Source organism: Dryobates pubescens, chromosome 2 (assembly GCF_014839835.1).
Source record: "Dryobates pubescens isolate bDryPub1 chromosome 2, bDryPub1.pri, whole genome shotgun sequence".
NCBI lineage: Eukaryota > Metazoa > Chordata > Aves > Piciformes > Picidae > Dryobates > Dryobates pubescens.
The window spans coordinates 55956956-55969301 of NC_071613.1; the positions used below are offsets into that span (position 1 = coordinate 55956956).

General features: G+C 42.1%; 1 protein-coding gene across 1 annotated transcript in view; it reads right to left on the minus strand.

The window, feature by feature from the left end:
* Positions 1 to 2999: 2999 nt before the first annotated feature.
* The window catches only part of ARHGAP15 (Rho GTPase activating protein 15), a 369524-nt gene continuing 360177 nt past the window's right edge, over positions 3000 to 12346 (minus strand). Inside the window, exon 13 of the mRNA XM_009907693.2 lies at positions 3000 to 3350. Coding sequence (XP_009905995.1) covers positions 3167 to 3350 — 184 coding nt within the window. The 3' untranslated portion in view covers positions 3000 to 3166. The remainder of the gene's footprint in view (positions 3351 to 12346) is intronic.

The window sequence follows — 12346 nt, forward strand, 5'->3', positions numbered from 1 at the left end:
GGAGAGCTGGGGAGGGACTTCATGCAAGGGTTTGTAAGATAAGATGAGAGGGAATGGATTGAAACTGGAAGAGGGCGGATTTAGACTGGATATTAGGAAGAAATTCTTTACTGTGAGAGTGGTGAGACAGTGGGACAGGTTGCCCAGGGAGATTTTGCATGCCCCCTCCCTGGAGGTAGGTGTTCAAGGCCAGGCAGAATGAGGCCTTGAGCAACCTGAGCTGGTGGAAGGCATCTCTGCCCATGGCAGGGAGGTTGGAACTAAGTGATCTTCGAGATCCCTTCCAACGTAAACAGTTCTATGGACCTGTGTTCCTCTGATGAAGCGTGCTTGTGTCTTCCCAGAGCTGTCTACTCATCTATCAAGCCTCTCTCTTTAACAAAGTATTTAAGTAGAAAATTCAGCACACTTGTGCAGCATTCATCCAAAGAACCCTTCAAAACCAAAGCAAGGCTTTTGCATCCAAAAGTTTGCTTGATTTTGACTTCCCACCCCAACCAAACAAGTTTATCTTTAGAGCGATATGGCTTCATTTCATAAGCTTTGCCTTGCTTATGAGACTAGAGGAGTCTCCATGCTGCAAAGAAAGCTTGGGAGAAGATTAATTAATTAATTAAGAATCTTTTCTTCTGAGTGCAACAGGATCCAAGGAACAAGTGAACTTTTCATTTCCAGTAATAGCAGAAATTACTTCAATAGCATGATTGTGAGCACCCGTGGGGCCATAATGTGAATGGCCTTTATTAGGGAATAGACTGAACTTCTGACTATCTCTCTCCCAGTCATTTCCACAGGCTATAAACAGCGCCTGGTTTGTTGCTATTAAAAGAGTCTGAAGACTATGATGCTGAAAAGCATTACTGTTTAAGCAGTCATGGCTTGACATTAACATGAAAAATATTTTCTTGGATGGAAAGTGAATTGGGGTACTCCAGAACACGGTAGTTTTGCTCAGATGTTATGATGTAGGGTGGTTGTGATTTGGGGAAGATTTTGTTTTGTTTTGTGTTTTTAATTTGAATTTCTGGTCACTACCTCTGTGTTGTGCTTGGATTTTCAGTTCTGTACAAAGTCAGAAAGCATCTTGCAGCTAATTTTTTGTGTGTTCTTGGTTGTGTTTTCTGTGTTAATATCACAAAATCACAGAATGTCAGGGACTGGAAGGGACCTCAAAAGCTCATCCAGTCCATCCCTGCCTCCAGAGCAGCATCACTTAGGCCAGGTCACACAAGTACACATCCCAGATGGGTTTTGAATATCTTCAGAGAGGGAAACTCCACAACCCCCCTGGGCAGCCTGTTTCAGTGTTCCATAGTGAACATAATTCCTGTACCCTCATAGTGAAATTTCCACCCCCCCCCCCATGTTTACATGGAAATTCTGATGACAGAACCTGGTCTTAGTTGATGACCAGGCCTCATTCCATATTTCTTCCCGTAAATGACCACTCTGAGGAGCAACCACAGTATTTTGCACGAGGATGCTAAGTGAAAACTGAAAGTAATCCATGAGCTGCTGAGGTGACGCTGAAGACGTATCTCTCACACGCAGCCGACCTATGCATTAATCCTGTGTTTTGGGGTCTTTAATTGCTTTAAATATTTGCTTCCAGATCTGTGTTTCACACATCTTATTTACATGGTTTATTTTTCATTTTATGAACAAATCGATAACCAGGCAGACTCTTTACCACACTGGATTAGTTTTATTTATTCTCTTTGAACTTGATTAAAAAGCTGTCAAACATAAGTCTACATTTTATCAGCAGAATACTTTTACAAAACAGGGTAGGAGATGTGTATAGCTGGAAACATACATTTCAAAATGAAACAATATTTGATATATTCTAGACAGTTACCCTTTTGTTTATCCATGACAACTGAAACTAACCATCAAATGCATAAATTGATTCAAGTCTAGCCAAGTAATCCTAAGGGCATACAAAAAGGCTGCTGCTTCTTTTTTTTTTTTTAAAGTTCTTTCTAGATGAATTTAATGTAGTTCACCAATAAAGCATCCTCAGGAGCACAATACAAGTGCTACAGAACATGAGATAGCTGGGGAAAGCGGGCAGATGTACAGTGTGATGAAGAATCAAAATGGATGTTACATTAAAATGAGCAGTCATGCAATGTCTTCATTTCATGTACTGCATTTAAGTGAAGAAAAAAAAAATGCCAAAGTTCCAACGTAATCTGGATTTCTTTGTTGGTTTGGTTGGGGTTTTTTAGACACTATTATGTGAACAGTGACATTTTAGGGTGTTTTTTAATTGTGGTTTTTTTTTGTGTTTTGTTTCGGTTGGTTTCATTTTAATTTTTGTTTAAAAGCAGTGATAGGACAAGAAGGAATGGTTTGAAGCTGAGGCAGAGCAGGGTTGGACAGGAAGAAGTTCTTCAGTACAAGGGTGGTGAGGCTGTGGAATAGGCTGCCCAGGGAGGTTACCTCCTTGCTGGGGGTGTTCAAGGCCAGGCTCATCCAAGTCTAGTTGAGAAGTGTCCCTGCCCATGGTGGGGGAGGTTGGAGCAGATGATCTTTAAGGTGTCTTCCAACCTAAGCCATTCTATGATACTATAATTAATCTCTGTTTTTTGAATTCTGGGACTAAGCAAATTGATTTTTATTCCTCATGCTTTTATCTTTCAATATATATCAAAGAGAAAGGGGATTGATGCTCGCATTAGCTCCAAACGAGCCGCTATCGCCGTTTCAATTCATTGCTCTTAACGCACATATTTTAATCCATTTCCCACCAACCTCCTCAATTATTATTTATCTTTCTGTGCCATTGCATATGTTGGTAAACAGCATTTTCTATGGTCTTTGGCCATATGTTGTACGCTGAGCTTGCAAAGGAAGTGACACTTGGAGTGCTAGCATAATGAAACTCTCGAAGGGTTAATGCAGAATGCATATAGGCAAATGTTGACAATATTTTGTTAGGTTTTTCTTTCTTTCCCCCCCCCCCCCCCCCTTCTTTTTTTTTTTTTTTCCCCCCTCTTGCAATGTTTGAAAATTAAAACACAAAACCATCATTAAGTTTTCACCAAATGAGGCAATCTGTCACTTGAAAGAAAAGGAAATATTTCAGAAATATGTTTACAGAAATGTAAAAATATTAGACATCAAGACAGATGTGAACGCTTTCGGTACCAGGCCCTGTCTGTCAGTCTTCCTCAGAGCCGAAGATCTTGCTGTACTCACTCAGCATAAGTTCAACTATCTGATTTTGGTACAGCATGTGGACTGCCATGTTCCCTGTCTCCTTTTCGGGTCTAAGGAGTGTTGGTCCAAACACAATTCCTAAGCTTTGTGTTGACATAAGATTCACGGATTCCTTGGCTGCTATCCTGTTGACAAAAGGAAAGAATTGGTTAAAGAAAAGGGAAAAGAAAAAAGAGGGATGTCAAAGGAGTCGCTGTTGCATTTGAAGTACATAGAAGCAATTTCTTACCACTTCTCACATAATCAGCCAGATTGGAAGAGACCTCCAAGATCATCAAGTCCAACCAATCACCCAACCCTAACTATCAACTAGACCATGGCACTAAGTGCCTCATCCAGGCTTTTCTTAGGCACCTCCAGGAACACGACCCCACCACCTCCCTGGGCAGCACATTCCAGTGGCCATTATCTCTTTCTCTGAAGAACTTCTCTCTAAGATCAAACTTGCCCTGGCACAGCTTGAGACTGAGTCCTCTTGTTCTGTCACTTGTTGCTTGGGAGAAGAGACCAACCCCCACCTGGCTGCAATATCCCTCCAGGTAGTTGTAGACATCAATGAGGTCTCCCCTGAGCCTCCTCTTCTCCAGGCTAAACAATCCCAGCTCCCTCACCTGCTCTTCATAGGGCTTGTGGTCCAGGCCCCTCCCCAGCATTATTGCTCTTCTCTGGACACATTTGAGCAACTCAATGTCCTTAAATTGAGGGGCCCAGAACTGTACACAGTATTCAGGGTGGGATGTTTGATTAAGTTATCAAAAAACAAAACAAACCCCAAACCAACCCAAACAAACTAAAGAACCCAAAAAGGTGGAGGGAGGAAATAACTTTAGCCATCCTGACAGCAAGATACATGCATGGGGTGGAAGTCTGATTTCTGTAGGTCCCTTCCAGTCTCTAACCTTCTGTGATGTCAGGGCACAATTTGCTGCTTTCTGGTGAGTGAGCATTAGTTAGTGTATGTTATTATTAGGCAATAATTTCTGAGCTCATTCATTTAGACAGCAATAATAGGGGATTGCTCTTTATGCTAAGAGAATGAAGCACACTTTTGGCGTCAACACTTGTGGTGGCTCCAGGGAGAAGTTTCCCTGCTTCTCTTAAACATGATCTCCAGCACTGAGAGAGCTGGGAAAACAAACAAACAAGGAAAGCCCTTTAATATATAGAGCTCATATGAAACACATTCCTTCTGCTCATTTAAATCCCATAAAGTCAGAATGGTCTGAAATGGATTGCAAAATTCATGCGACTAAAGACTTCTGTATGCTTTGTTGTGCCACAAAGTTTCTTGAACGACACTGAGACCACATACCTTAAAATGAGAGGACTTAGAAAATAATGGTAAGGATTATAACCTTTGATACCTTTATTACCCACAAAAATTACAAGAGGAGGACTTTTATTATTAAAAGTTGATCTTATGTCTGTGTTAAGACTTAATATTCTTGTGGAAATGACATTAAGGATGGAGAAGTCTGGCCTAAGTACAATGTAGGTTTAATGGATGGAGTTTAGGTAGGCAGTGTCACATAAATCTCTGCAGTGGTGAGTTCGAACTAAGGGGAAATATATTTCCCTTAACCTCACAGGCTAGTAAATGAACACACATATTTTATAAACAAATTGCACAGTTCTACCAAGGAATGGGAACTAAACTATGACATGTAAAATGGTTGCATTTATGGGTGCTGCCTTAACCTGGTAATTTTAACTTCAATATTCCAAGTAGCCTGTTGAAGGCAGGTTCTGCTTTCCCCCTCCTCTTCCCAGCCCCCATCTCATTGCTTCTCATTTAGCTTTTTAAAATGCAGACAGCAATTTAAAACCCATCATAGGATGGCTTAGGTTAGAAGGGACCTTAGAGATCATCTACTCCCTGATGCTGAATTTACAAGGGAAAGAAACTTCATGAGACAATAATGGCTTTGGCTGCTCATAAAAATGTTTCTTTCATGCTGGTGGGTGGGACACACAGCAAAGAGCATCATCTTGTGGATTTCTGCCAATCTGGTCGCTTTTCACGTTCCTTGAACATCAACACTCGTGGGTTGGTTTTTTCCCCCTCCCCCATATATAAATAGGAATCAATGCTTAGCTCTGCCTCATGCTTGTAACCGTGGTGTCCATTCCACAAAACACTCTCCATATGGCACTAATCAGATTGGCTTAACTATTAGTTTCTTAAAATATATCATCTTTATTATAAATTAAAAATAATTATCTTTCCTCTGTGGTAATATTAAGATGTCAGCTCTTCTCTTAGGAGTTCAGAAAGTCTCTGAAGTTAGCAGCTTCATTGCCAAATGACTGTGTGGGCTTTTGATGGACGTCACGCATCTTCATCGCAGTTAAAAATGTTTCTTATAAAGGTGAGGAGGTTGTTTTGCTTAATGCCACTGATGCAGAAGCACATATATCAAGCTAGGGGCCTCCCTTGAGACTTGATTTCTATTGAGTTTGTTACATGCTAGGAGTTGGAAACACTCTGAAGTATTTGCAGGTGACCTCAACATGAGTAGAGATGCTAGCTGATCAGTGGTAAAGAAACATATTAATCCACTGTGTCTTGAATAACTTTAGAGATCATCAATTTAGCTTTAACCATGGTTCTGTAATGAGGTCGTGCTGATAATGCACAGCATTAATAAAGCTGGAGAAGAAACACCTTACAGGGATGAGATGGCAGTGGACAGCAGGGTCAAGGTGAAGAATAATGGTGGCAGAGCTCAGTTTACTGAAAGGAAAGGAAGGAGCTGTCTTATTTATCTGTGAAATTTGGAGCAAGATGTTGAGATTTCACATTTCTGATGTGGACACAGGAAATGTAAGGTGGATAACCAGACTCTCTGTCCTTGTTTGCCATCTTCAGAAGAGGAGGCTGAGGACAGACCTCTCTCTAAACTACCACAAAGGAGGCTAGAGCAAGGTGGGGGTTGGTCTCGCATGCAGCAAGTGATAGGCCAAGAGGAAATGGCCTCAAGGGAGGTTCAGATTGGATATTAGGGAAAAATTCTTCACAGAAGAGGTTCTCGGGCACTGGAACAGGCTGCCCAGGGAGGTGGTGGAGTCACCATCCCTGAAGGGATTCAAAAGCCATGTGGATGTGGCACTGAGGGATGTGGCTTAGTGGTAGTGGCTTAGCAGGGATTGTGAGCTCCAGAAGAGTGTTTGGACTTGATTTCAAAGGTCTCTTCCAATCTCAACAATTCTATGATTCTATTTAGGACCTTTAAACTTAACACTAGAGTAGTAATTTTGCTGTTGGTAAAATCTCTTGATGATTCGTGATATTTTCTCTACACTTCTGCAGTTGTGCTTGTTTTGATGACCATAATAACACAACATTACAAACCAAGGAAATTTGGCAAACAGGAAAATTTGGAGCAGTTAAATAATCTGTGGTAAAATACAGGAAGGAGAGAAAGAACTCAGCCCAGCCTGAATAAAATAATTACAAGTTTAGGACCTTGTGCCTTTTTAAATTACAAATATTGACCAATGAAATTCTATATCTAATATATTTTTTTTTCTATCTGTCCACAAAAGAACAAGTCCAAGCAATCCAAAAAACCAAATATGCACATTTAAAGCTATTACTGTAGCTGCCAAGTTGAAATTGAGTTGTTAAAGGGGAAACTCCTTTAAAAATGGGCAAGAATTCTTTATTTTTGGCAAGGAAAAGAGTAGAAAGAGTGATGCACCATTTACAACATAAAGAGTGAAAGGAAATGCCAGAGCCACTTTTTGTCAAGCCCAAATGAAAGGAGCAATGGTCCATCAATTTCAGATTATTTTAGAAACAATCTATAATCCAGTGCCACAGATGTTGGAACCATATCAAAAAGAATTGTTGGGTGTTATACTGTGCAAGGATTTCCACCACCTTTCCCCTAATATCTGAGCTTCAGCAGTGGCTTCAGTCCTTTAAGATCACGAGTCGGGAGATATGCAGCAAACAGAGTTTTCATTATTAATAGTAATGAAATTAATGATGTATTAAACCAGCAGAAGTGTCTTGTAGGAGAGCTTTAGTGTCCATGGCAGATATATATAAGCAAAACTACTTGGAATTTATGCTTTGGCTGTTGCCAAGGCAACCATAAGCCAGAAAGTGTGTGACTGAGAGCAGGGCAACTCTACAGCTGAGAGGGTCATTGTATGGTGAGTTTGGCTCTCTAGTTCCATTAAACCTACACTTTTCAAACTCTCTAAATAAAATCATAATTAATTTTGACATTTGGAAAGCACACTGGATTATTACTTCAAACAGACTAGGTGTTAGGAAACATTCCTCATCCATTTTTACTCCATAGTAACTGCTGAGGAGGGGATAGTGTTTCAGCAGTGACTGATTCCTCAACATTTTAATGTTCCTACTGCGCATAAAAAATTAGAGAGAGAGAAGCCAGTGTGCTTAGGGAGGAAAGTCCCTGTTGGAAAGGGCACTGCTTTACTGTAAGCTGGAGAGTGTGAGAGTTGAGAACTGCTCAGTGTTGCTTTCTGAACCTTTTCTAGCTTACAAAGATCTAAGTTTGCTTAATATCAGGGCCAATTCGGCCCTTAGTAGAACTGACTAAGGGCCTGACTGACTGTGACTTTACCCATGCCTTGTATCACAGTATCACAGAATCACAGTATAACCAAGGTTGGAAGAGACCCCAAGGATCATCAAGTCCAACCTGTCCCAACAGACCTCACAACTAGACCATGGCACCAAGTGCCACGTCCAATCTCCCCTTGAACACCTCCAGGGACGGTGACTCCACCACCTCCCTGGGCAGCCCATTCCAATGACAAATGACTCGCTCAGTGAAGAACTTTTTCCTCACCTCGAGTCTAAACCTCCCCTGGCACAGCTTGAGACTGTGTCTCCTTGTTCTGGTGCTGGTTGCCTGGGAGAAGAGACCAACCCCCTCCTGTCCACAACCACCTTTCAGGTATTTGTAGAGGGCAATGAGGTCACCCCTGATCCTTCTCTTCTCCAGGCTCTTTTACTGGTTTAAATTATATCTAAGGATAACTTTTCAGTAAGACAATCTTGCTGCTCTTCAATGAGCTGGTAATACAGATACTTATGGTAATATAGATGGAGGCCCCATCCCTGGAGGCATTCAAGGACAAGCTTGATGGGGCTCTAAGCAACCTCATCTAGTTGGGGATCTCCCTGCTTACTGCAATGAGGTTGGACTAGATGACCTCTAGAGGATCTTTCCAGCCCAGTGGGTTCTGTGATTCTATGATGATGACCAAAGGGCAGCCCGTTACAAAATGAGGGGACCAGAGGAGTAAGAATGGGTCACCTGGTAAAATATTAGATGCTGGCATAGGAAATCACACACAGATTCACGCAGGATGGTAGGGGTGAGAAAGGACATCTGATCATGTAGTGCAATCCCCCTACTAAAGCAGGATCACCTAGAGTAAATTGTCCAGGAACATGGTCAGGTGGGTTTTGATTGCCTCTGGAGATGGAGACTCCACAACATCTCCAGGCAGCCAGGTCCAGTGCTCTACTATCTGCAAAGTAAAGAACTTTTTCTTCATATTTATGTGGAACGTCGACCTTTGAATTCAACAGAGGGCTGAGGAATAAAAGTAGGTTTTTAATCTTACCAGAATGCTTTCCATCAGCTTTATGCACAATATTTTAATTAGGGAAGTCACTGCCATGAGATACAGAAACCAAGATCTAGACAGAGGTCAAGAAAGATTAAAAATGCATGGAAATAAAGAAAACACTCTTGAAAGGAGGGGAAAAAAATGATCCATTTTTGACAGTTCTCCTCTTGGTATAGCAACTAATCATACAGAACCAGGAGCTGACTCCCCTCTCACTGGATTATTTCATGGCAGCCCATTTGGGTGGGTTTTGTACCTTTGCTGAACTGTGCTAGTGACCACTGTCCACAGCCAGAGCTGCTCATCCCAACAGACAGTGGGACTGACTTGATGTGCATGTTACTATTAAATGCCTTAATGGATCCAAGTCTGCACATCCCATTGATTCACTTTACCAATAATTATCTTCAGATTAGCAAATATCTGTTTCCTGTATATACTCAGGCATATGCAAATGTTTCATCTTAAAGACTGGGTCCTGGGAATGTCCCAGCTGCCTTCAGCTCACCTCAGCTGTCAAAGGATCTTTTCTCTGTGCTGCTATGGGCCGCTTTTTCTGTAGCAGTTTTCTGCCTTGCGCTGTTGCAGGGCTCCCAATCAGTTTGGGCATGTTAAAATTCAACTCTCATGATGAACGCTTTCTAGCTCAACATTTTGTGCTCCTCTCCTTCCCAAATGCTGCTTCAGAGTTTAAAAAATAACAGGTATTACATACTTTTGCTTTAGTGACAAGACATTTGGGAAGGAACCATCCAACCTTGAAATAAAATCTTTATTGAAAGCAATTCTACATCCATGCCAGTCAGATACATTGTATGATCAGAAGAGCTCTCCCAGGGGAAAGCTCGGCACAGTAGATAGGGTTGATTACTTGGACCTCCTGTCAGTCCTTAACTCACTGACAATGGCTGAGACATTCGGTACAACTTTGTTTTCTTTATTTGGAAGTAAAGTTAATATACTTACCTTAACTGTGCCAAATGGACTGGAAAATAACCTGATAATAAAACGTACCGTCCTAGGAAGTGATAATGTGCGTGTGTGTGTGTAAGCACATTTTGGCAGGGCTTTTGCAGATGGCTTTTGCAGTGTTAGGAAGGAAGCACAAGCACAAAATGATGCGTAGATAAACTCCCAGATTTCTTCTCAGTGTAGTTCCTTTCCACTTAAGGCCTCTAACATACTTTCCTGAGAGACAGCATACTACTGCAATGTGATTTGCTGTTGTAAAATTATTTCAGCTCAGCTACAGTAGATGTTCTTCAGGAAGAACTTTGGTGGGGTTTGCTACTAAAAATACAACTGAACTACAGCTTTGAGGGTGCTCTTAAAACACAATCCACAATAGGTGTTCTTCCAAAACAGATCAAAGCCCGCAAGAGATATCTGTACCCAGCTGGGTGTACCAGCATAGGACAAGCAGCAAAATGCACACACCATGGACAAAGGGTGCAGGAGCTGTACATCACTTGACCCTATCTTAAGAGATATATAGGAATAACCAGTGGTGAGCCTCTGGTGCCACAAACTCTACCTGTGTAAACTGTTCAGTTCAACATAGAGGAATTTAAAATTTCATAATAAATTAGGATTCCTAATGTTGTGTGAGTCGTAGAATCCTGGAATGGCTTAGGTTGGAAGGGACCTCAGATATCATGTCTTACAACCTCCCTGCCATAGGCAGGGATGCTTCTCAACAAGACTCAGCTGCTCAAAGCCTCATCCAACCTGGCCTTGACCAGCCTCAGGGAGGAGACATCCACAATCACTGTGGGCAACCAATTTCAGAGCCCTACCACCCTCATACTGAAGATCTTCTCAAAATCCAGTCTAACCTTCTTCTCCCTCATGTTCAAACCATTCCCCCTTGGCCTACCGCTAGACACCCTTATGGAAGGTCCCTGTGACTTTATGAATGACTTTATGATTTCTGCACTGGCTTTATGGATGATTTGCTCAGTGGCATTCCAGTGATATTCACCAGCTGAAGAAGCTAGGCAAATGCAAATATCTAGCAGTTGAATACTCAGCTTGTTGTTTGTGAGATCTGTATGTCATGTCAGGAGCAGAGAGCTTTGGGCACTTGCAACTGAGGTTTATGCTTCAGGAGGAGCTCCAAAACACTGCGAGGTCTGTCCTTTGCAAAATGTGCCATGTGATTTCTTCTGCAACAAATGCACACAATTCAGGCATCGTAGTGGACTAATAAATAGACTAAAAACTAGAAATGGGTTGATTCAGGTGGGATGTTAGGAAGAAGTCCTTCATCATGAGGGTGGTGAGACCCTGGCACAGGTTGCCCAGGGAGGTGGTGGAAGCCTCATCTGTGCAGGTTTTTAAGGCCAGGCTGAATGTGGTTCTGGGCAACCTGATCTAGTGTGAGGTGTCCCTATCCTTGGCAGTGGGGTTGGAACTGGATGATCCTTGAGGTCCTTTCCAACCCCAACAATTCCATCATTCTATGATAATACAGTTTTAAGCTACTTTCTTTGGCCTATGTAAAATTTGAAGTTATTTTAAGTTCCTTTTTTTTGTGTTCCATAGGTTGATTTTGAAACAATAGCTATGCAAGACTGGTAATAGAGAAACCAGGTCATGGTGTATGATATGTTACAAGAGGGGTCAGAAATAGTTCAGACATACTTAAGAGCTTGCTTTTGCTGAAAATAGCCTCCGTGGCTCCTGGCCTACAGAAACTCCATAAGCTTCCTGTGCTCTGCAGCTGTGGGTTCACATTACAACTCTTTGGGAAAAATCCCTTCTCTTCAATTGCTGTGGGACACAAGAACGAGCACTCGATGCTGTCTTCTTCTGCAGACTACCCTTTAAATCTGACTGTTGGATGGCTATATATAGTACTTGGACAGCTGACAAGGACCCAGTGGAGAATAGACTTCCTCAAGGGATCCCTCACATATCTCACAGCACGAGCCCTTCCCTGGATGAACTGTCTTGGAGTCTAGCCCTAAATGAAAATAATAACTAACTCTGAACGTCAGTTCACAGTTGCCTGTGGAGACTCTGAAAAGCTGAAGAAAGGCATTTACTCTGGCTTAGACTGGCTTCGTAAGAGAACAGTTAAAAATAAAACCTGCTCACTCTTGGGTGAACTTTGCTACCTGTGTGACATCCAAGAGCGTGTGCCCTTGCCTTTCTGCACACCTCACAGACTGCTTGTCTTGTAGGGAAAAATCTCAATTTTCTGGGTGACTGAGGTCAAGATGTAACAGCACATCTAGACATCTATAGGACTCAAACCACCACAGGGGCTTTGCTCAGGAATGTGCTGTGGCGAAGTGTCAGTATCACAGTACATTAGAGGTTGGGAGGGAACTCCAGAGATCATCAGGTCCAACCCCCCTGCCCAAGCAGGATCACCCAGGGTAGTCCACACAATCTTGCTCATTCTGCACAAGGGGAGCTGTTCTGCCTCTGCCCTTAGCTGTGGCTGCGTGAAGAGAGCAGGGTAATGTGGAACCTGCGTCTCAGCCATAGAATGGTT